At 36.3% G+C, this 25,957-nt stretch overlaps 1 protein-coding gene across 3 annotated transcripts in view; it reads left to right on the top strand.

Annotated features, from left to right (window-relative positions):
* The window catches only part of fbln2 (fibulin 2), a 71,915-nt gene that overhangs the window by 18,245 nt on the left and 27,713 nt on the right, over positions 1 to 25,957 (top strand). For all 3 annotated transcript variants that reach the window (XM_056251405.1, XM_056251406.1, XM_056251404.1), the window contains exons 3-7: positions 11,293 to 11,395; positions 12,145 to 12,271; positions 13,252 to 13,441; positions 17,571 to 17,777; positions 18,992 to 19,102. In XM_056251405.1, coding sequence (XP_056107380.1) covers positions 11,293 to 11,395; positions 12,145 to 12,271; positions 13,252 to 13,441; positions 17,571 to 17,777; positions 18,992 to 19,102 — 738 coding nt within the window. The remainder of the gene's footprint in view (positions 1 to 11,292; positions 11,396 to 12,144; positions 12,272 to 13,251; positions 13,442 to 17,570; positions 17,778 to 18,991; positions 19,103 to 25,957) is intronic.

Here is a 25,957-nt window from a genome sequence, read left to right as displayed (position 1 = left end):
TTATTTTTTATTTTCTTTTTTCTTTTTTAGATCTGCATTATTTGTTCCATTTCACTTTATGCCTGTTGTGCATATTGCTCGTAAAAAAAACAGTGCATCATGCGTATACAATGTGAAAAATTAATATTTCAAAGTTTCAAATAAAGATTATTGGAACACATTTTTACAAGAAAAACGATTTAAAATTGTCTTAGTTTCTTTGTAACTTTTGGTCAAATTTAGGGCCCATTTACACAACACCGTTTTCAAATTAAAACGGACATTTAGGCCATTTATTTACCCAACAACATCGTTTCCGGGGCCTGCATGCAAACTATTGAAAACGTGTTTCGATGTTATCGTCTCCGTGCAAACTACAAAAACGCAAATTTGTGAAAACGGTGACATCATGCACATGCATATTACATGTTCAGTCTATAGTAGCGTTTCTTTACAAAGTGACATCGCCAACTACTGGCCTGGCATGAGTAATGCAGCATTTTTAGTTGTTTTCACAGATCCGTGTGAACGGGGATCATTTTAACAATATTGTCGTCTGTACTCAAAAAGAGGAAAGGAATAACTTTTCTGTTTTTAGTACATTGTTTTTTAGTGTACTGTATTAGTGAGTGAAAGGTCTGTTTTGTAAAAAATCACTCATCAGCTGCTTTAAATGCCATAAGCATTTAACGTAGGGAGTTGATTGTATTTTGAAGAACAATTAAGATAGGGATCTCTCTCAACAATGTGGAACAATGCCGCTCTTAGCAAGGACTTATCTTCCACAATCAACAAACTAGCAAAGGGTTTATAAGAGTTTAGACAAAAGTGGTTTACATTATGGCCTCAACATCTCAAAATAATGATGGAGCTAAGCATGTGGAGTAGCTCATACAAGTCTCTCATTAAAAATACTAAGAGTCTGGCTAACTTTAGTCTTTAGATCATCCCTTACTCATCTAGAAGTGCAGTTGTTGACTCAATAAGAAACAACATCTTGTTATTTATAATGTGTGTCACTAGTTCTTTATAAGGAGCTAGTCTTCCCTAGAAAATCAGAACAGCCAAAACTACACTCAAAAAGGGGATTTCAAAAAGAGGGTTTTCACAGTGATACCGCCTAGAAGAACCATTTTTGGTTCCCCAAAGATGCTTTCAGTCAACAGTTCCTAAAAGAACCATATTTTTTCTTAGTGTAAAGACCATTTTAATAATCTGAAGTCTTTTTCCACTATAAAGAACCTTTTGGGCAATGGTAAGGTTATGTGAATGTTAAAAGTTGTTCATGGAACCATTGATGCCAAAAGAAACAACAACTTTATTTTTAAGAGTGTAGACCAGAGAAAAACTTTTTTCTGTTAAATTTTTCTTTTTCTTTTTTTATTTGAGGATATTTGAGCTGTATCTGTCTGTCACAGTAAAAATCATAGCTAATTTTGGTCTTTTTATATTTTCACAAAAGTTACTGACACATTGCAATGTCTTGCAGAAACTTCTTATATGGTAGTGCAGATTTTTTGGAGGAGGTTTCATAGTTCTGAAATTATTTAGACTGGTGATTTGTACAGATCCAATCATTTTATAGGATGTTACATCTCTGACAGGTGCATCCCTGTGGCAGACAGTTATCGTTCCCAGGAAAATAAGAGGTTATTGGTTAAAGATTCGGATTATGACAGTAATGTAAATCCATCTGCTGAGTCATACCGATGGTTTTGATGAGTTTGTCTGCTGTTAACTTATTTTGGCTGCTACTTTCTAGTATGTGCTTACATTTTTTAAATGTATATTATATTTTAAATAATATCTATTATATATTTTATTTATTTTATTAAATAACAATTACAATTACATATATAATTTGTAGTAACATTTATAAAATTGTTATGAATATATAAATAACTATTATTATATCAAATGTATTTATTTTATTTAAATAATTATTTTATGATGTTATTTTATTACCTGACAATAAAAAAAAACTAAAATAGGTGAAACATTCTTTGTTTATGTTATAAATTATATGTGATGATTTTTTTATACTATGTTATTATATATTAAAAAATTTTACTGTAAAAAATGATCGTGATTTTAACAGTAAAAGACTGTAAAAATGCTACAGTGAAAAACTGTTAATAGGTTAAGTTATAGAAAGTTTCCTTACTATATAAGGTAAATAACTGTGATAGATCTAACGGTACATTTAATGTAATTTTACTGTAAAATACCATTAAATTGACAGTTTTTGAAAGTGAAAAAGAACAACTCATTGTATAATTTACAGTGAAAAAACGTAAATTGACATTCCCACAATTCCCTGCGTGACACTTCACATTTGATGTATTTTTGTTGAAATAACTGTTTCTTCTTAGTTTTCTTCTTTTCTTATCAGTTATGTACATTAGAGTTTTATGTTACATTTAATGTTGTTAAATTAATGTTTATTGCATTTTTAAAATTTCATGTGTTACCATGATGCTGTTTAGTGTTTGTGCGAATGACACTGTGCAGCTTCTATATATTACTATTAACTTTCTTGTGGAAGAGCTGCTTGTGATAAGATTTGATTTATCATGTGACTTTCATCACTGCTGTGATGATTGTTGGTTGTCAGTGTATTACAATGGTACAAAACAGATATTAATACATAAATAGGTTGGTAAATCAACATTATATCAGATAATAAAATACGGTTTATTACTGTAAATGTTAAGTTAAGTCTGTAAAACCAATAACGTCTGTACCATATTTTTGACGGTAAAGTTCTGGCAACCACAGCTGCCGGTATTTTACCGTAAAAATGGCATTTTATTTTTTACAGTGCTTACTTTGAAGGGATTTTTTTACTTTGACCAGTACGACTTGGACCGGCAAAGCTCACAACACTATCTGCGTTCTGTATTAGGGTTTTATATCTTAAATGTTTTTCATTCTTCAAATCATTCCGAGTGATGTTAGCAATGACATCGGTTAGCAGAAAAGGAAATTACTTGACCTGGAATGCAAGTGTTGGAATGCAGGACTCCAGACTAATTCCTCGTTGTGCTACTTCATATTAGCAGAAAAGCACAATTCACTGACACATGCCGGCTACGCCTCAGCTTCTTTCCTGGATGTTCCTTTGTATGCAAAAGTGTGTTGACGTGTTCCTGAAAGTGATAGATTACCACACGCGAACAATTTGATGGAGTATGGAAAACCGGATGGGGATGCAGGTCACTGCAAGAGATTAGACTCATTAAACAAAGAGACTTTATGTAGAGTTGAAACAATAAAGCCTGGGAGTTCATTGTCCTGGGAAATGCATTATGCATCTGACGGCTTTTCGTACAGTTATCAAAGGACGTCTTGAGTATTGTGTCAGTTACAGAATAATGACAGGAGGAGGAGATGCTGAATGCAGTTTTGATTGCTGTTTAACATAAGTTTACACATAGGAGTTAACATGAACAAAGGGCTGTCTAATGATGCTCATGTAATATGTTAGTGAAAATAATGAGGCCTACTCGAATGCTTTTGAATGCATGAAAAGTATTTGATTTAATAACTGATGAATTAGGTTGAATTATTTTAGTGGTAACACTTGCAATAAGGTCTTATTTGTTTACATTAGTTAATGCAGTTTACATGAACTTACTATGAGCAATATATTCATGTTATTTAAAGCTCCAGTCCGTAACTTTTCCTCTTTGTCGCCATCTGTCTGTTCGAAATCTGTAACTGCAGTGATTCGCGGAATTATCATCTTTACGTGGGTTGTAAATCGGCATGAAACAGCGCGGATGAACACAGTGCTTTGAGGCGAGTGCTGCTGTCAGTCACCACGCTGTGTGGATACTGTCATACAGAATCAGATTCACTTTTTGAAAGTTTGACCAACATAAGAATTTTCATAAGAAAATGTCTTCTAAACAAGTAAGTAACATCCATTTTTGTTCTGACCAACTAAGGGGGAAAAAGCATTCGACATGATAAGCTTCGTTAGATTTAATCAACGCGATTTACAGCAACCGTGCAAATTATAGCCTACTTTGTTCTCAAATTCATGTTAACAACATCACATCAGCATAGCGTGACTAATGTTAAATTTAATGTGTTTTATGGTTACCTGTGTAGTTCAGAATTCATATTCTCCATAATAGCAAAACGAGAAAGGCACAACAAAGGAAACTCCATAACTGTGTGAATTAAGAAAACGTACTGTTACACGATTGAACTATTGAAATGTCTTACTTGTTCAGCAGAAAAAAGCCGTCTCTTTTTCCGTTTTGAACCCCTTCAAAACACGGAGTTCACGCACTTTTCAAAAGCACGCCGATGTTTAAACCCTTGTGTTCGCATGAGACGGTTTCTTTCTCTTTCTCTAGCCACCTTAAATCCGAAGTACGAAGTCTTTTGGGTTTTATAACTGCTGAATCTCCAGTTGACACTGATGATTGTTGTTTGGATCTTTCTGGATGCCATAAGTTTAATCATGTAAAGTGCTGCGAGAAAAGCCTATACATCTAAACATCTCGTCACGCGCAGTATAGCCGAAGGAGCCGAGACTCCTTCTTTATGTGTACGGGTGTGACGTAATGACGCAAAGACATGCTCGAATTTCCCGCGGAAACCCACCAGTACCACTGGAATTAAAATCATTATTACAAGCTAACCGTTTTGAATCTAGCTATGGCAAGCAGATAGTTTTGACCACTGGCAGAATATTTTTTTTTTAATATAATTATTTTGGATTATTTTTAACTTAAAAAAGTTACGGACTGGAGCTTTAATAAAAACACCATTTTTCGTTTTTTTTTTTTTTTTTTACTTTTTATGTATTAATAAATGTAGAAATTAATATTATCTAAGATTAATTAATGCTGTAGAAGTATTGTGTATTGTTAGTTCATATTAACTATGTAGTTAACTTAAGTTACCAAATGAAGACTTATTGTAAAGTGTTACCATTTATATACAACCGTGCTCAGAATGAATGGTACCCCTGGTAAATATGATCAAAACTGGCAGTAAAAAATAAATCTGCATCGTTTATCGTTTTGATCTTTCATTCCAAAAATTTCCAAAAATCTAACCTTAAATTGAAGTAAAAGAATTGAAAGTGGGGGGCAAATCACATTATGAAATAAATGTTTTTCTCCAAAACAACGTTGGCCACAATTATTGGCACCCTTTTATTAAATACTTTTTGCAACCTCCTTTTTCCAAGATAACAGCTCTGAGTTTTCTCCTATAATGCCTGATGAGTTTGGAGAACACCTGACAAGAGATCAGAGACCATTCCTCCATACAGACTCTCTCCAGATCCTTCAGATTCCCAGATCCATGTTGGTGCTTCTTCTCTTCAGTTCACTCCACTCATTAGGTCAGGGAACTGGGACGGTCATGCAGAAGCTTCATTTTGTGCTCCGTAACAAATTTTTGTGTTGATTTTGATGTTTGTTTTGGATCACTGTCCTGATGGAAGATCCAACCATGGCCCATTATAAGATTTCTAGCAGAGGCAGTCAGGTTTTTATTTTTTATCTGTTGATATTTTATAGAATCCACAATGCCATGTATCTGAACAAGAAGTCCAGGACCTCCAGCAGAAAAACATGCCCACAACATTAAAGATCCAACGGTTTATTAAATTTTTGTTTCATCTGACCACAGAACCCTGTGCCATTTGAAGTTCCAGTCATGTCTGACAACTGAATTTGCTGGAGTTTGTTTTTGGATGAGCGAGGAAGATTTTTCTTGAAACCCTCCCAAACAATGTGGTGATGTAGGGGTCGTTTGCTTTTTTTAATAGGCTTTCTGACCCCAAGAATCAACTAATCTCTGCAATTCTCCATCTGTGATCCTTGAAGAGTCTTTGGCCACTCAAACGTTCCTCCTCTCCGTGCATTAAGGCAATATAGACACACGTCCTATTCCTGGCAGATTCGTAACATCTTTAGTTGATTGGAACTTCTTAATTATTGCCCTGATGGTCAAAATGAGGATTGTATTTTCTTTTTTTATTCACTTTCTATTTTGTGATGCTCAACAATCTTTTGATGCACATCAAGAACTATATTCTTTGGTTTTACTCATTGTGATGGATGATTAAGGGATTTGGCCTTTGTTTTTCCTCATATTTAAACTCCTGTGAAACAAGAAGTCAGGGCTGGACAATTTCATGTTCCTAGTCACCCTGGTGTGCCAAAAAAGGTAAACATTAATGGGAATAGACTTCAGAAATATAAATATAAAATATTTAATATTTATGTTTTTTAACAGATTATTATTATTATTATTATTTTGCTTAGGGAGCGATTTAGATTGGGATTATTGCTTTTCATTGGTTAGAGTAATGAGAACAACAGGGAATTAGAGAGTTAGAGAGTGGCTCAGAGGTATAAGATAAAGAATGAAGTGTGCGCCAATTATTATAATAATGGCAAAGAAAGGGATGTCCAGAAAATGTCATGGTTTTGGTTTTGCATTATGTCCATGTCTAATCTCCATGGCAAGCCATTCCTTGTCACTGTTATTTTTCCCCCATAAACCTGTTTGTGTAGCGCTTTTTCCATTAGTTGATTTAAAAAAAAAAAAAAAAATGGAGACCACTCAACAGGGGTAATGTGAAAATAAGTCTACTAATTTAGAAGAAATCGATTTTCATTCATGAGCGGAGCACGCTCGGTATGCTCACTTAAAATTGAAAAGCTTCAGGCACTTGTTCTAAGCGCTGACTTCGTAGATATTGTTTATTAAAAAGCGACTTTGATGGTGCACATTTAGAAGTACATTGGAAAATATACATTTGGGGCCCTGAAATGCAGCCAGAAATAAAACCAATGTTTAATGCCCCTCCAGTGCTCTATGTCAAGTAGATGTACTTTGCGAGTTAGTGGCCCTATGCCATTGTTTGGGAGTGTATTTGTCACTGTTAAAACTGTCTGAGATTTTGCAACAACGCAGAGTGCTCAGATTTTAAATTGTGTCACCTGTGTGAAGTGACATTTACCATTAGTCTGAGAGTATCCAGTGAATCATTTTGAATAGCCATCATTCTTAGGAAGTGTAAGGAAGTCCTCAGATTTTATATGCATCTCCTATCCCCTATTGGTTCGTTTATTAAATATATTGGCAAATATATTTAATTTATTTTACCCTCTTTAAATTCATTCCACAAAACCTCCACCGGTTTCCCCTAAAAGCATCTGCAGATTGCATCTGGTTCTAGTTAGAAGTGTTTAGTTCCACAATATCTTGTTTAAAGTCCAAACTACAGGAACAATGTCCATTTTCTCAAAACATCGTCTTGCTGATGATACAGTCTTTGTTTGTATATGGAATAATGATGCATGCACAATGTTTCAATGCAATGTTCAATGTTTCTTCCGTATTTTATCCTTTCTCATTAACATTGACGTTCACATTGAACTTCCTGCTTCAAACTGGGAAGGAAGGATTCGATTTGTGCCGTTCGATAAAACAGTTTAAAACAAAACATAGTAAATATTTTGGTTATTTAACATCTGTTTTTCTGTGGGAATGAACAATGGATCTCTCATTGTCTTCTTTGGGAGTAAATAACCAAAGTCAAGAGCTCTTCAAGGTTGCCCAGAAAGATCAGACAATTGCCGCTTTGAGGTCAAAATGTGACTTTATGACTAGTTAAAGGGGAGTATGGTTAACTGAAGTTCAACTTATGAACTCAAGTTCGTCATCACAGATATGTCAATGAACGCCAATGAGCCATGAATGCTTTTAAGAAGATTAAAAATGAGATCATTAGAGTGACTGAATCTGCAGTTTGTGGCTGATTATGGCATTTGTGTGACCCGACAGAGCTGTTCAGTCTTGACGTCAATTTGTAAGTCGACCTAGGCTAATTCGCCATGAGTTCTCTTGGGAAACTTTACTGGATTCTTTTTAGAACAGCAGTTTTGAATTTATGAGTAACATACGGTGTGTGGTTGACATTACTCGAAGAGCCGCTGTTCAACAAATGTGAGCAAAATGTAGAGCGAAACATTAAAGTCTCTTCAAATAATGTGAACCATCTTTGTTTCACTTATAAATATAAAAAGCATGCTATTCTAGGCCAAATTGCTCTAAAAATGGCAACATTTTAAATGTTTCTTCTGCGTTTACAAACCTAACAGCTCTATTTCATAAATGTTGATTGAATAATCATTTATCGATACCTTTCATTTACTTTCAAGAATACTGATGAAGCAGACATTTGTCTTTATGTTACTGTATTTTCTGGTTAGTTGTTACCGACACACTGTTCACTGATTCAATCCATGCTTTCACAAATCCCCCTGGTTTTGATCCTGCAGATGTTCTGTGACCATCTGTGAAAGAAAAGGCGAAATCTGTGGAGCTCAGAGAGGACCTGTTTTGAAGAGCGCTTTGTATTGTAACCATCTGCTTTACAGATGACCTAATGATGATCTAACAGAGCAATGGCAACAGCCTTCGTTTTAGCGCCCACCCCTTCATGTAAACATTTATCACCATGAGTTATCTATGGGATGTTTTACAGACCTCAACAACAATGTGATCAATACTGCAATTCAACAGGCTCTCGGTATACAGGCCTTTGTAAGCATATTGAAGAAAATCCTTGAGAAGGATGTTTTAATAAAGTCAAAGCCTAAACATTAGCTTTGTTTAACTTAATGCGCAAGGCCTTCATTGGGAAATAAGTCTGGGCTTAATGAAAGACTAGTGCTACATGTTCTACTCTTTTATCAAAAAGTACATTTACATATTTTTTTTTTACTTATTTTAATAGTTGTTGCACTTATGCAAAATGAGCAGAAACTCAAAGCCATTATGAATCATTGCTTGTGCTTTCCTGCTTTCACGGTATCATAAAATGACATACACTGAATAACGTGAACAACATGCCCTTGTACAAATAAACAAACCCCAATACAATTCAAGGCTCAAAAAAGGGGCATCACTCATTTTTTATGGCTGTGAAAGTTAAACAGGAAAGCAGAGACGTTGTTTTTAGCTGATTGCTAAGCGACTGTTGTTTTGTCTTGGGGTCAGTTTTTGTGTTCTTTGATAGAGTACCGGTCACTCTTTGTCTCTCGAGACACTTCGCTAATGAGTTTTTCCTCTGCTGTATTTGGAAGATTATATTTATAGACAAACCTTTAACTCTTTTAAGCATTACAGAATGTTTTAATAAAAATTGTAGTATATAAACCAGGTGCGGCATGACAAGATTCCAGCGCCACACCATTTTTTTTTTTTTTTTTTTCTACATGAAAGTTAAATGCACTGAACTTCACTGCACTCGCAACACAAAGAAAACTAAGAACACATGGTGCTTCCACATCCTTTCTCTGGTTTTGCTTGGGGAACTTGAGGGATTTGTCATATATCTCACAACTTAATCAATCTCTTCCCAATCATGCTTGATGTTTAAGAGGCGCAGGATTTTGGTTCAATGCATTTTCTGACACATTAGTGCAAAACAATGGAAACCAAACAACCAACAGCATAGAAGAGATACCCTTTTCCCCTTGTTGTTGGGCTTTGGAAACGTGTAAAATTTTTTATAGTGACTTTTTTGTTGATTATGCCTTGTCTGACTTGATTAGAACAAATTTTTTAATCAATTCCAGAACTTCTGCTGTTCACATGTACGTCACACGAAGTAAGAAATCCCAGGCAAAATCTGCAGACTTTTTTGGGAAATTTTTAATCAAAATGTATTATGCGGTTATTGGCAGCTACGATCAATTATAATCGAATAGTAATCGAATTAGCCCAAATATTTAATAAACAAACACTCAAGGGGTGTGAAGAACTGTGAATGGCAAGCGTTCCAGTTCTGCAATTTTTTCTTTGAGTTCAGCAGGAACAGATTTGAAATTTGACTGAATTACTGTTTTAGTTGTTGCATGAAGCCAATCAGACGTTCCACTCTGTTTACTTCTATGTCTGTCCACTGATTAGTAAATATAGCTTAGAGGCCCTATTGTTTCTGAGATATTTAGTACAGATGGAAGTTTATCAAAAAGTTGAAAAAGTCACCTGGAACAGCAGCTAGTGACCCCTGTCAAGCATTCCAGGAATCCCAGGGCCTCATGTCACTGCTCAAGCAATTTTACAATCAGATCTTCTCCAAGTAAATTCACAGATCATGGATGTGTCTGGTTATAGAGGAGATGCGGGCTGGTTATCATCATTTAAAAAGACACAACACAACATGCCCCTCTGTAGACATGTTACAGTGGAAATTACCTTATACAGGGAAAAAAAATTACATCTTACTGGCTTTTTAGCAAAATAAAAACAATTATGACACACAAAGCAATTTATAAATGAGCAAAAATAACCTTAATAAACGGAGCAATTAGGGTCCTCTCACCATCGGTGCTCGGGCCCTAATGACTTCCTAGTTCCTAGTGTGTCAACTAGCCCTGTTTTGCCTATTTTCTTCTTTTGCAAATGTACACTCCCAGAATGAATAACTCCATGGGAATCCATTTTATCAATTCAAAGTATTGTTCACACCAAACATTTGCACTGACTTTTAGCGTTTGATATGAAAGGGCCTTAAGAATCACACCGAAGCAGTCTTTTTTTTTTACCCTCTTAAGGTCTGATTGAAAATTACCCTTGTCAGACTTATACTTAATGTTATTAAGTCCTCTCTACATTTCTATACTCTCTACACTCATAGAAGTAATGGGATTTAATCATATAAAATTCATTTAACTGCTGTTTCACAGCATGTCTGAATAGAAAAGCCATATGATTTTTTACTATATTTTTATGGTTTTCATCCATCATTTCCACAAACTGATTTTGTTCAATTTGAATTTAATTCAGGCCTTCATTCACACTGAGGGATGAGTAATTCAAAATGTCAAGTGTTTGAAATGAGTCATTACTCTTGTTTCTTTGTATCACGATTTGTCGAAAAGATCAGCCGGATATGCTCCTCAAATTCGTCTTCAATAGACGGCGTATCGAAATTGGTGCTTTTTTAAAGACAAATATTTGAAGGCTGAGTTATTTTGTGCAAATGACGCCCATGATGATGCACATACCATGACTGTGTCTGAGTCTTTGAGTCAGTCTCTCTGTTTCCCTCTATACAAAGGCTGCAGATTACATCTTTTATGCTTCTTCTATGGATCCGAGTTGGGCTTCGCCTCTGGGGCTCTATCAATGCTGAGTTTCTTGTCTGCCTGTCTGCCCTTTTCATGTCAGAAAAGCGTTCACTGTAAACTCTCTATTCTTTGTCTGGTTTATGTAAGATAAAACTGATCTGTGAGATAGTTGTCCTCTCTGCGCTTTCACCTCCAGGATTGGTGGAGAGCTGTTGTGTGGCCGGGCAGAAATGGGCTGAGGAGAACCAGCACTGCAACCGTCTGCCTGTCAAAACAGAAGACCTCAGCTCTGTGTGTGGGTAAGCTGGATGACCGTTTCAGATCCTTGGTTATGCTGCTCACTCTCAGTACATATTCCTTGAGGAATCAGTCAAGCAGGAAGCGGAGTGAGTGAAAATAGTCCATACTCATTTTCTCTGGATGGAAATGAAATGTAAAAAGCTGCTACTGATTGGTCAGTTGCAACCAGTAGTTTCCAAAGCATCCAGAGGTTTTCGACTTTTTGGGTGACATGGACTTGTAAATATGATGAGGATGTATATGAGGGACACCTTTCCTTAAATGTAAAAGAGAGCTTTATATTTTCATGTATAAACAGACAATTTAACTATAAAAAAATTTTTCAGGAAATATATGACGTTTCTATAAGTTGACACTGCATTTTTTCTACCAACAATTAAATGTATAAACCTGAAGAGACACAAATTATGGCTGTAAAAAATAAAATAAAGAAGAGATTGGTTATAACAATATAGAGTATATTATATTATTATTATATATTATATAATAATTATATCATATAATATAATATACTGTACACTACTGTTCAAAAGTTTGGGGTCTATAAGATGTTATGCTTTTATGCTCACCAAGGCTGCATTTATCTGATCAAAAATACAATAAAAACATACATATGATGTCCTTAGAGCCCAGTTTGAAAACCTCTGCTCTAAACAACAAGTAAATCTGATGAGAAAGGTGTTGACAGGCTTGGTTTTAGAAACGGGTATTAAATTATGTTAAAACATTTGTTTCTGCTTTGTTCAAGTGTTGTCCAGAAGCAGTGCTGTTCAGGTGCTCTGAGAGAGAGCAGGTGTCAGGCTGGCATGAATGCAGCAAAGGCCGGACATGCCTGTGAGGGAAACAGCCCGCTCTGCGGAGAAGATTCCCAAATGGTAAGATATTAACTAGTGGCATCAAACGGACTAAAAAAATAACGACTGTTTTCAAACCGTCTACAAAGTTCATAAAATAATGAAAGAAAAATACAAATGATGTTTGATCTCTGCGGTATTCAGTATGTTTGGAAATTATTTACTGAATACTGTCTGGTCATGTGAAAGGCTTGGCGATAACAACATGTCCTAATCAGTCCCAACATGACAAAAACTAAAAAAAAATTGTCTTAACAAGCTGTGAACACAACAAGCAGCAGGATATTTCTGCTGGTTCAAGCTGGGTAGCCCGGCCCACGGTGAAATTCCCTTGGTCCAATTACACTTCTGTTCAACAGTTTGGGGTCGGTAATTTATTCGACCAAAAATACAGTAAAAACAGCGAAATTGTGAAATAATAATATAGTTTAAAACATGTTTTCTATTTTAATATATATATATATATTTTTAATTCCTGTGATGGCAAAGCTGAATTTCCCGCAGTGTCACACGATCCTTCAGAAATCATTCTAATATGCTGAATTGAAACATTTCTTATTGTTATCAATGTTGAAAACGGTTGATCTGCTTAATATTTTAGTGGAAACTGATACATTTTTCCAGGATCCTTTGATGAATAGAAAGGTCAAATAAACATATTTTATTTGAAACAAATATCTTACACTATAAAAGCTTTACTTTCACTTTTGATCAGTTTAATCGGTCCTTGCTGAATGAAAGTATTGATTTAAATTATTTAATAATAATAATAAATGTGTTAAAATAGTTTGAATTTTTTTTTTTTTTTCAAAGTATGAAAGGTGGTCTATGTTAAACCTCAAAAATGCTCTGATTGGCTGTGTTTGTGGATATACATAATTGTGGCTTTCAGTGTGGAAATGACTTGCTGCTAGACAAATGACTTATTGCTCGACGGTCACAACATGACTGGTTAGGACTGAAAAAAATGTTTTCGATCTCTTTCTTGCTATTTAATGTAGGACTGCTGTAACTGCTGTGCACTGGGTCTGCGTTTACGGAAAGAAGGTAAAGGTTGTGAAATGCATGAGCATCTGAGTTACCCATGCGGACACGTCTTCCTCAAGTGCTGCGAGGTGGGCGAGGAAGGTCCTGCTCCGCCCACGATCAAGAAAAAACAGAGACCTCAACCGACTCTTCTTCCTAAGAGAGGTGAAATTCTTTTCTTTTACATAACCTGGAGTTTTGTTTTTACAGCAGAGTTTACTCATGCTTTGCAATGTGTAACCTAGTGTAGTGTATGGCTGATTTCCAGTGGTTGGGTCCGGGGTGAGTGAGAGTTCATATTTTATTTTGAAGAACAGATCTAGACGGGCTGTCATGCCAAGAAAGGGTTGTGATGGAGACACACCATATGATGTGAAACCACACGAGGAACTGGAATGTCTCAGTTTTGAGTTGGATTTCTTTTTACCACAATGTCCCAGTTATCTCTTCATCCCAATGACTTTTGAGTTAATGTCTTCTTATTAACATCAGTGGCTTAGTCGTGATTTTGCTTGTTTGTTTTTAAAGCCTGGATCATATTTGGAAGCGTCTGAAATCTGGCTTTGTCTTGGCATTCAGTTTCACGTTCAAGTTCGTCACACTGCTGGCCGAGAGGTTGACATTGATGGATCAGAGGAAAGAAAGATGCCCAGAGCTGATTGGTCAGGTGTCACGTTACCGTTCATAATAACGCACAAAGATGCTGGCAAGCTGGGCTGAATCAGAAGCAGATGGCAAAGCAGGCTGTTGCCTTTCTGCCCATGCCAGCAAACTTTCCTCCTGTCTCAAATGTTTCAGCTGACTAATTTCACTCATTTTGGCAGGATTTGCATGGAAACATTGTTCTCTTTTTTGGAATTATGCTATATGTTTACACTGGGATAAGACCTGATATTAGTTTAGAAATAGACTGTGTATACACTCCAAAAATGGATTGTGTTGCTTTTTAAATTGAATTTATTAAAATGAGGTAATGCAACATAATTATTTTGCCTCAACCTGATTTCATTGCGTGAAATCAATTTAAATTTGGAAAATGGATGTTTACTTAATCCTTTTGTATTCGGAATACATGAATAATGTTCACTGGCGAACATACAGCAGAAATCCAAATCCAGACCCACACATTGTCTGACTGTGTAGTTTAGACCCTACAAAATTAGAGTTAAATCTTTTTTTCTTTGTTAAATGCTATCTAATATAAAAATAAATTAAATATTTATATAAAAATTAGGGCTGGGCAACGATTAATCGTGATTAATCGCATCCAAAATAAAAGTTTGTGTTTACATAATGTGTGTAGTGTGTATAATTATTTTGTATATATAAATACACACACATGCATGTATATATTTAAGAAAAATGTGTTAGTAATATATCAAATATTTATATTTATATATAATATTAATTATGTATAAATATATATAAAGTATATACATGCAAATATTTCTTAATTATATACATGCATGTGTGTGTATTTATATATACAAAATAATTATACACACTACACACACATATATTATGTAAACACAAACTTTTATTTTGGATGCGATTAATCGTTGCCCAGCCCTAATAAAAACATAACCTAAAGCTTTCACGTTCCAAGAATGTGTTTTAAAATGTTTAATAATTTTGAAATAGATTTCAAATTTATCAGAGAAACATAAGCAATGAACCATTTCTAATATTTTGTGTGTGTGTGTGAGGAAGATTTTCCTCAATTTAATTAAGTGCCTTAAACCTGTATGTGGCTTAGCTAAATAAAGTTGTTCAACACCTCACATCCTGGCTTTGTTTTCTGTCACCCTGAGAGCCATAGTGTCATATCAGTGTAATGGCAGGTGTCCATTACCCAACTAGCACTCCCTCAGTTATCAGCAAAACCTTAGTCAATAGACACAGGTCAATATTCCTTTTAAAACCCAGACTTAACCTCTTGCTATGTCTCAAATGGCGCATTCCTTTGGCCCAGTGCCTTGCTTCCCCTTAAGAGCCTACCTGATATCCTGAGGCAAGGTGAGATTAGCTGTAGCCGTGTCAGTAGCTACTGGTTTATTTCCTTTTCGTGTTGCAAATACAGATGATGGAACGCTAAAATAGGTCCAATTAAATTGCCTCCATAGAGGTATCCAAAGAAATGCATTTTCTTTCTCTTTTTAAGGAGACTATTGCTAACTATGTAATCCCTTTCGGTTGCATCAAAGGTTTAAGCGATACAGAAACGGTTGAGAGGTAATTATTTCCATGAGGGATGCTTTCTCAGGCCCCCTGCCACCTCACACCCATAACGTGATTAATTATAGCGGAAATGTTTAATCTCCTTCTCCCTCCATTGCATTTACATGCAGTTAATGACTGTGAGAAATATTTACTTTACACCAGTGCGCTGTGTAAGGTGAAACCGAGTCTGTTTATTATGTTTAGCCAGACGCTAATTGCCAAGTCAGTCGAACGCCTTGCCAAATTGGTGTGCGATGTTGGAAAGCCTGTTGATTAACTCCGTCAGTTGTTGTGTAGACTTCGTTGACTGTGGATTTGGGATTGATAGGATGTGATTGGCAGATGGAGGACAAAGAGAGCATGGCAAGAACAGCTGGCAGTGGTGGAATGACAGATGTTGACTGGAGTGTTTCAATATGTATTATGTTTACGTAAAAGTAGTCGACATTGCCGTGTCGTTCTGGTTGACATCTGGTTTATCCTTGAGTTATGAAAAACATTCATTAGAGACACTAGTGAAATAACACAAGTGAAATGTATTATTGAAAAAGATCTTTAGTTGAGAAATACAATCGACCAATCAGCATATTAGCTAAAAAAATTACTTTATTTATTTTTTAATTTTTTACATTTTTTTATGTCCAGATAATATTTGTAAAACCATACTATACACAACTTTGTATGTTTACACAGAAATCTGTTCTAGTTCATAATGTTTGTTTCATTAATAAGCCCCAATGTCTTGAATATTTCAGAATATACATTTTAACATTTTTTGGGACATTAAGTGAAAAATGTCAAGGTCATCCTTGGATTGTTATGAAGGAAAAAAGGATAAAATTCTTGATTATTGTTTATTTTATTTTTTTTATTACTTGGAAAAAATAATGAAGCCGTTTTGTTCAAATATAATTTCCACACAAAAAAACAGTGTGGGTGTGGAAGCCATCTTATGACAAACAACCCCCCATAAAACAGGAAATAATGTCATAGAGAGGTCCCCTGTAGACCCATATGACTGTCAGGACATTACAGATGGCATAAATGATATCTACTCAGGGCACTTTGAAGGGAAAACAATCATAGCATCTGTTGTTGTAGTGTCTTTCCAGACAGAAGTGCTAAAAAATGCTTCAAAGGGCCCTTCAAATCAAACGCTTTCTGTGAGTCAAAGCCAGAAAGTCTCTCAAAATAACAGCTGATTTATGACATGGGAAGTTTATAGGTTTACACCAAATGGCATCCCAATAAAAATGATAAAAGTACTTTTTATTTTGAAATGTTTGAGATGTGCACATGTATTTATATTCAGTTATATTCAGTTATATATATATATATATATATAAATATTCAGTTATATCATTACATCAAAACCTTTGTTGAAAACTGCCAATATTGTCGCCAATATAAAAGATTTGAATTCACTTCAAATAATGAAGCTTCTATTTTGTCAGATGATTCAGGATAAGATGAAAACACAGTTTGGAAAATGGATTCATGATATACTCGCTCATTATATACACTGTAATTTTTTAATAAAAAAAGTTACATAGTGTACCTTTTAAAATATGAAATAACTTAGAATATTAAATTAAGAACTTAGAACTGAGCATGACAGTTTGATCACTTATGATGCACTTTTTTTTCAAAGCATTTGGTCTTTTTTAATGGCATTTGTTACTCAGAATTAACTTGTTTTAGCTCTGCGTAGTGTTTTTGTGAATATATATTATGCATTATAACGTACTTTATGAAAACCTTTTAAGTAGTGTTACCTAAATGCTTCATACTGTACATTTATAATGTTGTGATGACTAAATTCACTTGCAGCATTGAAATGATTGATGTAATTTTTCAGTGTTTTATGTATAGTTTGTTTCTTTAATTTTTAAACCGTTTATCATTTATTGGCCATAGCATGAACATGTAAATAGGCTTATCAGGCTTATCTATAATATTAGAATTCTGATATTGTTGCATCCCTAGTGACTGTGTATATGCATTTATGTCAGTAATGTAAATAGAGTCACATGCAAGCGATCGTACTAATCTTACTATCTCTCCCCTTCCTCAGTATCAGACAGTCGGTTTTCGAAGCAAGCGCTGTCGGTCGGGGATGTGGATCCTGCAGCTAATTCACTGGAGGATTTGGAGCATGATGACAGGTGCCAGAGATTTGCACTGCTCTGCCATCACACCTGCATTAACACTCGCGACTCCTACCTGTGCGCCTGCCACCCTGGATACACACTCCTGCAGGATGCCCGCACCTGTGTGCCAGGTAAGATCAGCCCCTCTTTGAGTTCTGATGACTCAGGAACAACCTGTTTGTTTGTGTTATACTGTATGTAGATTCAGTTTTGTGTGTGAACCATTTTAGATTAAGCAGGTATAGTTCAACAAAATTCTATTTGGATATGCACAAAGGCTGTTGAGAACCAGTGGGGGTTTATGTTATTCCTAGACTTTCAGAGCAGAGATCTACTTCTGTATACAACCTAGCATAATGAAGTCTAATCTTTATGCACTCAAAACACACTCTGCATTAATAGAGGACTTAATCGTAATACCTTCTCAATATCCTGTCTGCAGTGTGTGTGCATTACTTAGAACTGATTTGGATTTAAAATGACCTTAAATAACACTGTGTGTACTGTGACTTTGCATTTAGGTGCGTGCTTGCACATACAGCAATCTAGTGAAGGTTTTTTTTATGATGAGTCAGTGAATTAGACGTCCTGGTGTATTATTTTTCAAACCTTTGAACTCTAAAGAACCACATGAATAATATTAATTCTTTATATAACATAACACGTTGAGGCACAGGCAAACAACACTGCATGTTGTTTCATAACTCGAGATTTTTGTTTTTAAAAGCATGAATTTTGATCAATCTCCATCAATATCAATATCCTGTACAGTTTTTCTAAATATTATAAAATAAATAACTGGGTTGGTCTAGCTCCAAAATGAAAATATATAAATATATAAAAACATATATAAATAATAACATATGACAGAGTTCTTTTTTGTGTGAATTATCCCTTTAACTAGATAGCACAGTGATGGTACTATCTTTGCTTTGCCTGATTCACTGCAGTTTGTAAATTATTTGTCCCATTTCCTTGGTTATACAGCCAAACCCTAACAACACCACTGCATGATGGGATTGCCATCATGTGTCAATGTTGTTTTTGTGTCTCTGGAGACATGGGAATGTTGATAGAGATTGTGTTTTGCTGCTCCGCAGTTTGAAACTTGACTCATGATCTCATGTCTGGACTGAACTAATGATACGACCACCAATAACTTCCCTCCAGCATTCTTCAGCTGACTTTTGGAATGAAAGGAATTCAAATGTCACAAATCAAATAGCACTTTCCATATTTCGCATCTGGTCACTCCTCTACCAAAAAGACCATCTGACAGGGTGTAAAATGAAAAAGAATGACTCATCCCTGTGAGATTTCACTCTTTTCTCTCTCTTTCTGACAGAGAAGCAGGAGGAAGACAACAGGGTTAGTGAAGAAGACAGGCTGCTTACTGTAGCTCCAGCAAGACAAGAACCCACCACTCAACCCCCAGTCTTTCATAACCCATGTGCAGGTACGTAATCGTTGTGAGTTTTGGTTCTTTTGCTGTTAAAGGCTGTAAGGACCTTTTGAAATAACTGAAAACATTTGGCAAAGTAATGCGATCAAGACCTGCCTGGAACTACTTTAGCTGTGCGTTTCCCTGAAAATAATTGCACCAATCAGATTCAAGCATTCAACAGCCACGTAGTATAAAGTTCACATAACATACTTCTGTAAGGTTTGGGGTTAGTACGATTTTTTTTGTTTTTGAAAGAAGTTTCTTATACTCACCAAGGCTACATTTATTGGATCAAAAATATTACCAGTAATATGGTCAAATATACACTCACCGGCCACTATATTAGGTACCCCATGCTAGTAACCGGTTGGACCCCCTTTTGCCTTCAGAACTGCCTCAATTCTTCGTGGCATAGATTCAACAAGGTGCTGGAAGCATTCCTCAGGGAGTTTGGTCCATATTGACATGATGGCATCACACAGTTGCCGCAGATTTGTCGGCTGCACATCCATGATGCGAATCTCCCGTTCCACCACATCCCAAAGATGCTCTATTGGGTTGAGATCTGGTGACTGTGGAGGCCATTTTAGTACAGTGAACTCATTGTCATGTTCAAGAAACCAATTTGAAATGATTAGAGCTTTGTGACATGGTGGAAGTAGCCATCAGAGGATGGGTACATGGTGGCCATAAAGGGATGGACATGGTCAGAAACAATGCTCAGGTAGGCCGTGGCATTTAAACGATGCCCAATTGGCACTAAGGGGCCTAAAGTGTGCCAGGAAAACATCCCCCACACCATTACACCACCACCACCAGCCTGCACAGTGGTAACAAGGCATGATGGTTCCATGTTCTCATTCTGTTTACGCCAAATTCTGACTCTAACATCTGAATGTCTCAACAGAAATCGAGACTCATCAGACCAGGCAACATTTTTCCAGTCTTCAACTGTTCAATTTTGGTGAGCTCTTGCAAATTGTAGCCTCTTTTTCCTATTTGTAGTGGAGATGAGTGGAACCCGGTGGAATCTTCTGCTGTTGTAGCCCATCCGCCTCAAGGTTGTGCGTGTTGTGGCTTCACAAATGCTTTGCTGCATACCTCGGTTGTAATGAGTGGTTATTTCAGTCACTGTTGCCCTTCTATCAGCTCGAACCAGTCTGGCCAATCTCCTCTGACCTCTGGCATCAACAAGGCATTTCCGCCCACAGAACTGCCGCTCACTGGATGTTTTTTCTTTTTCGGACCATTCTCTGTAAACCCTAGAGATGGTTGTGCGTGAAAATCCCAGTAGATTAGCAGTTTCTGAAATACTCAGACCAGCCCTTCTGGCACCAACAATCATGCCACGTTCAAAGTCACTCAAATCAACTTTCTTCCCCATACTGATGCTCGGTTTGAACTGCAGGAGATTGTCTTGACCATGTCTACATGCCTAAATGCACTGAGTTGCCGCCATGTGATTGGCTGCTTAGAAATTAAGTGTTAACGAGCAGTTGGACAGGTGTACCTAATAAAGTGGCCGGTGAGTGTAAATATCACACATATTGATTATAAAATTTTACAATGTGTATTAGTCTTTTACCTTTTAAAGTTATATATATATATATATATATATATATATATATATATATATATATATATATATATATATATGTCAGACTTTAAAGGCCTAAGAATGTTTGACATTTTGTAATACATATTATGATATATTTTTTAGCTTCATTCATGATGAATCATTATGCAAATGTTTTGTGGTTGGAAGAACTCAGAATCCTTCAGTGATTTTGATCAGTATCCGGCCTCAGTCAAATCTTAACATAATTGGTTGTTTTGGTGTGCGCATAACATGGTTCTGGCACCATGACAGAGAACTAAATTCCAGACCATGTAGCCTCACAGGTACTGTATGGTCATTCTAATGCTCTGCACAACACATGTTATCTTAATTGAAACACGCTGAACAGAGGAGCAAAAAATCACCACTTCCTCCTCATCCAGCAAGCCATCCAGAAGATAAAGCACTTCACAAGAGAAGTCCATATGCCACAACGTTTAATGTATATCTGGTTTGGGATTGATGGTAGATGTTTAAGGACTTAAACATTTACTGGAAGTCTGTGTCTTGTCTGGGGCACCGTCGTGTTTCTGGAGTATCAATCAGTACGGAAATGATCTGGATGTATCTGGGTGACTCGTTAAGTCAGGCTGATCATAGTTCAATTTTTAACGAAATCTGTTATGGTCATCCATGAGCACAGCAGCTCCTTTCTGGCATTAATGAGAGTGGAATCATGGGAGTTGTCATCTTCACCTCCACAGCCGATGGAAAGCAATCCGACGGGAATCAGGCAGAAATCGTGTTCATGGATGAGATGTACTGTGGTATGAAGCAGGGTGGGGCTGAGAGCCTGGGAGCGGATCGAGTCCCATGGAGGAACACCGCAGCTTTTATTATCCTTATATTCCGCAGTTTGTTTATTTTACGATTAAAGTTACTTTTAACCATTGCTGGTTCGTCTCCTTCTTCCTTGAACTAGAATTTTGATACAGTTAGTACTGAATCACTACTCATACAGGTCACTTTTCAATTTGGGGATTTAAAATTAAAATTGTGGGCTAATGCAGCGCTGTTTTACTTGGTAAAAACAATCATACTAAATATAGCTGCGAGCAGCGATTACGGGCCCAAGCCGGTGGCACCGCAACCCCGGTGCCTTTAGTTACCTAAAGGCACCGGAGTGGCGGTGCCGCCGGCTTTGGCCCTTCATCGCTGCTCGCAGCTATATTCATATATATATATATATATATATATATATATATAAACAAGCCGGTGGCACCGCCACCCCGGTGCCTTTATATATATATATATATGTCTACATTGTTCAATCACGCCTCACACACACACACACACTTTTGCAGAGCCCACACCAATGCAAGCTCTATAGCACACATCTTCTCAAAGGTCAAAGCGGAGTTACGATATTGCCCGTCATGCACAGTAACCCTAAAGGCACCGGGGTGGCGGTGCCACCGGCTTGTTTATATATATATATCGTATTATTCTAACTTGTAAAAAACTATTAACTTTTGTTAATATTCAACCATTTCACAACTAACTTTTTTCCATAGATCAAACACAACATAATTATATGGTGGACTGAAACAAAAATTATTAATTAAATAAAATTATTGTTTTCCTCTGAAATAGCAAAAGCATCACACACTAGCTGTACCTGCTCTAAATAAAAAATAGTAATTCAATAAAAATACAAAATCGAACTAAATAAAATAAATTATTACAAAAACAAAATCAAACCAAAGAAAATATATCTTCGAAAAAAAAAGCGAGTGTCATGAGGAAAGGCGCCTCAGGAATCGTCAGGATTAACTCCATGTGTAAGGAATTTTGATTGATTTTATTTGTCACTTGAAAATTATTGTTAAATGTGTGCCTGCATAACTTTAATAAGATTTATTTTCTTTGATTTGATTTTGTTTTATATAATTTATTTATTTCGATTTTGTATTTTTATTTAAATACTATTATTTATTTAGAGCAGGTACAGCTAAGTGTGCGATGCTTTTGCTATTTCAGAGGGAAAAAAACACATTTTATTTCAAAAAGGCTTTTCAATTAAATAAAATGTTCAAGCTTTGTTTTCGTTTTATTATTTTGTTTGTTTTAAGCTTTGTTTAATTTATATTGTTAATCATCTGACACAAAACAAATGTATAAAGTATCATTTTAACTTTTAAAAAACTATTAACATTTGTTAATAGTACATTGCCTGTCTTTTGTTAATAGGACAAAACATAGTTATTATATTTTATAATATTTTATAAATATATAAAATAAACATTTGTAATGAAATCGTTCAAAAAAATGATATTAGCATTGTTTTAAACTTTGAAACAGAAGTAGCGCAATGCCTGGCCACTCCCGCGCCGCCTCCTTTTCACAATCCGAGGGAACCGTCTCCGGAATATTAACCTCACTCCTAGAAGTCCAATTCTCATTATTCATGCCTCTTACCTGGGATTGATTGCACACACACACACACACACACACACACACGCACGCACGCACGCACTCACACGCACACACACACACACACACACACACACACACGTGTCAAGTCACTTACATTTTAGATGCAATGTTGACTGTTCTTCTGTTTCAGCAGCGAAAATAGTTAAACAAAGATCACAGCAGAACCATTGCATCTCACAGCAACGTGTTTTCTCATTACTGAATGATTCAGCATTTTGAACAAATTGGTTGACTCAAAGATTCAATGACCAATCCATAAACATCTGTCTCATTCATGAATAGGGTTGGGTACCGAAACTCGGTGCCAATAGGGAACCGGTTCCGACGTAAACGGTAGTAACCAGACCGAATAAGAAAGAAAATTTCGGTGCCTGATTTCGGTGCCTAACTTCATTAGGCACACACGCGCACACACACACACACACACACACACACAAGGTCTCTCGCTCTCTCTCTCTCCGCCGTGCGTGTGCTACACAGTTTGGAGCACAGTTTCTTCTGTCTCGCATGCGCGCTCTTTCTCGCAAGGTTTGGCTCCATTTCACGTGTAAAATTACGTGTCAGAACGCCCTCTGGGTGTGCCGATAGTCTGAATCCCATATAGAATCAAGCCAATTCATTGGCTGATGGCGCCGCATCGACGCACTTACGTCGTCATACTATGCTGTCGCGCGCGCGCCATCTGATCCTCAGATTTCTCTGCCGAAAAAGGAAGCTGGTCGGCAGCGCGAGGAGCTTGGCTGCGTCCCGTTCCCTATTGAGAGATATGTTACACCAACCAGAGATGTTCTCTTTCATAGGTTCTCTCAACGCTGCGTAGCTAAGAAGCAGTGGATTTGTAGGCTGCTGTATCACGTGCCGTTTGAACTGACGCGCTACAGCGATCTGTCACATTTCAAAGAGCCAAAACGTTATTTATTGTGTGAATCTCGTAAAAATATTGACAGAATCTGACAGCTGTGGATTTGTTCCATATCAAAAGTAACCTTCTCTGTCTTGTCTGTCAGTGTCCTCTTTGTCCGCGATTTTTCTGTGTGAAAAGGGTCATTTGCGTGAGTCTCACGGTCAATGCGTGAGAGTTGGCAGCTCTGCCTGCTAGTAATCTCTATTAATCTCCAGTATTATTACATTGTTTGATACAATATTGTTTCATTTGATATTATGTAAATATGAATTTTTATTTTATATTGGTTTTATTATTACCATATGTTACTTGTATTTATATTGTTTAAAGATTTAAGTTAATATTGTGTCCAGTTTGGCCCTGTAAATTAAAGGGTATTATTTTTTGATAAAGTGTGTGCGGTTTCATTTTCTTAAGTACCGATTTAAGAACCGTTTAAGCACCGGAACCGTTTAAAAAATACCGAGTAGGTACTGGAATCGGATAAAACCCAAACGATACCCAACCCTATTCATGAATGACTCAGTCGTTCAAACGAATCGTTTGAACGAATGAATCAATGACCCGCTCATTAAGACGGTCGCCTGGCGACACCTAGTGACGGTTTAGTGTTATTTGATTATACACTCAAAATATTCCACAACAAATCCTTTAAATTTAATGATATTCGGAACAGAACACGAATAAAAAAATAACTATAATAAAGCCAAAACGAAATAATTTAAAACAAAAGTAAAAGTAAGTGGTGTTAGGCTCACGTAAATCTCTCTTTAGAATCTAAATGTTGCAACATTTGCGATGTATTTGGATGCTAAACTATTCTTTATTACAGGCTTTGTACTTCACTCACGTTCCAATATCGACGGAAAAAATCATCCTCTTCACTTGTGCAAAAATGTGCTTGGAAAAATCACAGTGGAGCGGTGCTTACTGTGAATGATACAAATTGTACTACTGACTATTTCAACATAGCAGTGTAATTTGTATATGTTAGGTTGAATGTTTTATTATTGTGTGTGTGTGTGTGTGTGTGTTTGTGTGTGTGTGTGTGTGTGTGTGTGTGTGTGTCAGTGTGTGTGTGGGGGTCTGGGTGGCTCAGCGCGATTGAACAGTGAAACATACCCCGTCATTTTCTTCATACAGGACATCATTCAAACGTCAAAGTGTTTACTTATATTTGTGTACACTCGCAATAAAACACAACATTGTGTTTTTGTTAAATAAATTAAAGTAATACGTCCCCCGAAATGGCGCTAATTTTAAAATGAAACTAAAATTCTCACGGCTGCACGGGCATTCATAACTCTGCGCGCCCACGGTGAGGGACGAGCAGAACAGAGCGAACGTTGTTTAGTTCATTCCTACTTCCATAGGAATTAATTGAAAAAGCTCACTCTACTCTGCACCATTATTAATGAATTGTGCAGACGTCCTTATTTTACTTTCGCTTTTTACCTGATTTTGAACACAAGAGGGCAGTATAACACTATGTATGATTTGGAAAAAAAAATTTTTTGACTAAACAACCATTCTGGCTGTTTTTAAACTTAAACATTATTCTCTAATTGCTCTCACCATGCCCGTTTCTGAAACTCTGCACATGTCTACTGTCTAATAAATGTGATGTGTCTGTCGGGTTTCATGCAATTTCAAGTATGTTAAGAGTCTCAAAAGCATCAACAAAGAATAATAAAGTTTGATGCGTTGCCACGGCAACAGTATCTAAGATATCAATAATCCTTTCTCAGGTCTACATCTGCCGTGTGTCTACATTATACACATAAAGTTTGAAGCAAATTGGGTAAAAATAAGAGGGTGATTTCAAAGCCTTTAGGAAGTGACACACTTCCTGCTGCCAGTTGGTGGCGCTATAACTTTGACTCACAATAGTCACATCCATGTGATCGGA

The sequence above is a fragment of the Rhinichthys klamathensis genome, unplaced genomic scaffold (assembly GCF_029890125.1).
Source record: "Rhinichthys klamathensis goyatoka isolate OS25496 unplaced genomic scaffold, OSU_Roscu_1.1 h1tg000082l_1, whole genome shotgun sequence".
Taxonomy (NCBI): Eukaryota; Metazoa; Chordata; class Actinopteri; order Cypriniformes; family Leuciscidae; genus Rhinichthys; species Rhinichthys klamathensis.
The sequence above is the reverse complement of the archived record's forward strand: the minus strand, read 5'-3'. Positions and strand labels throughout refer to the sequence as shown.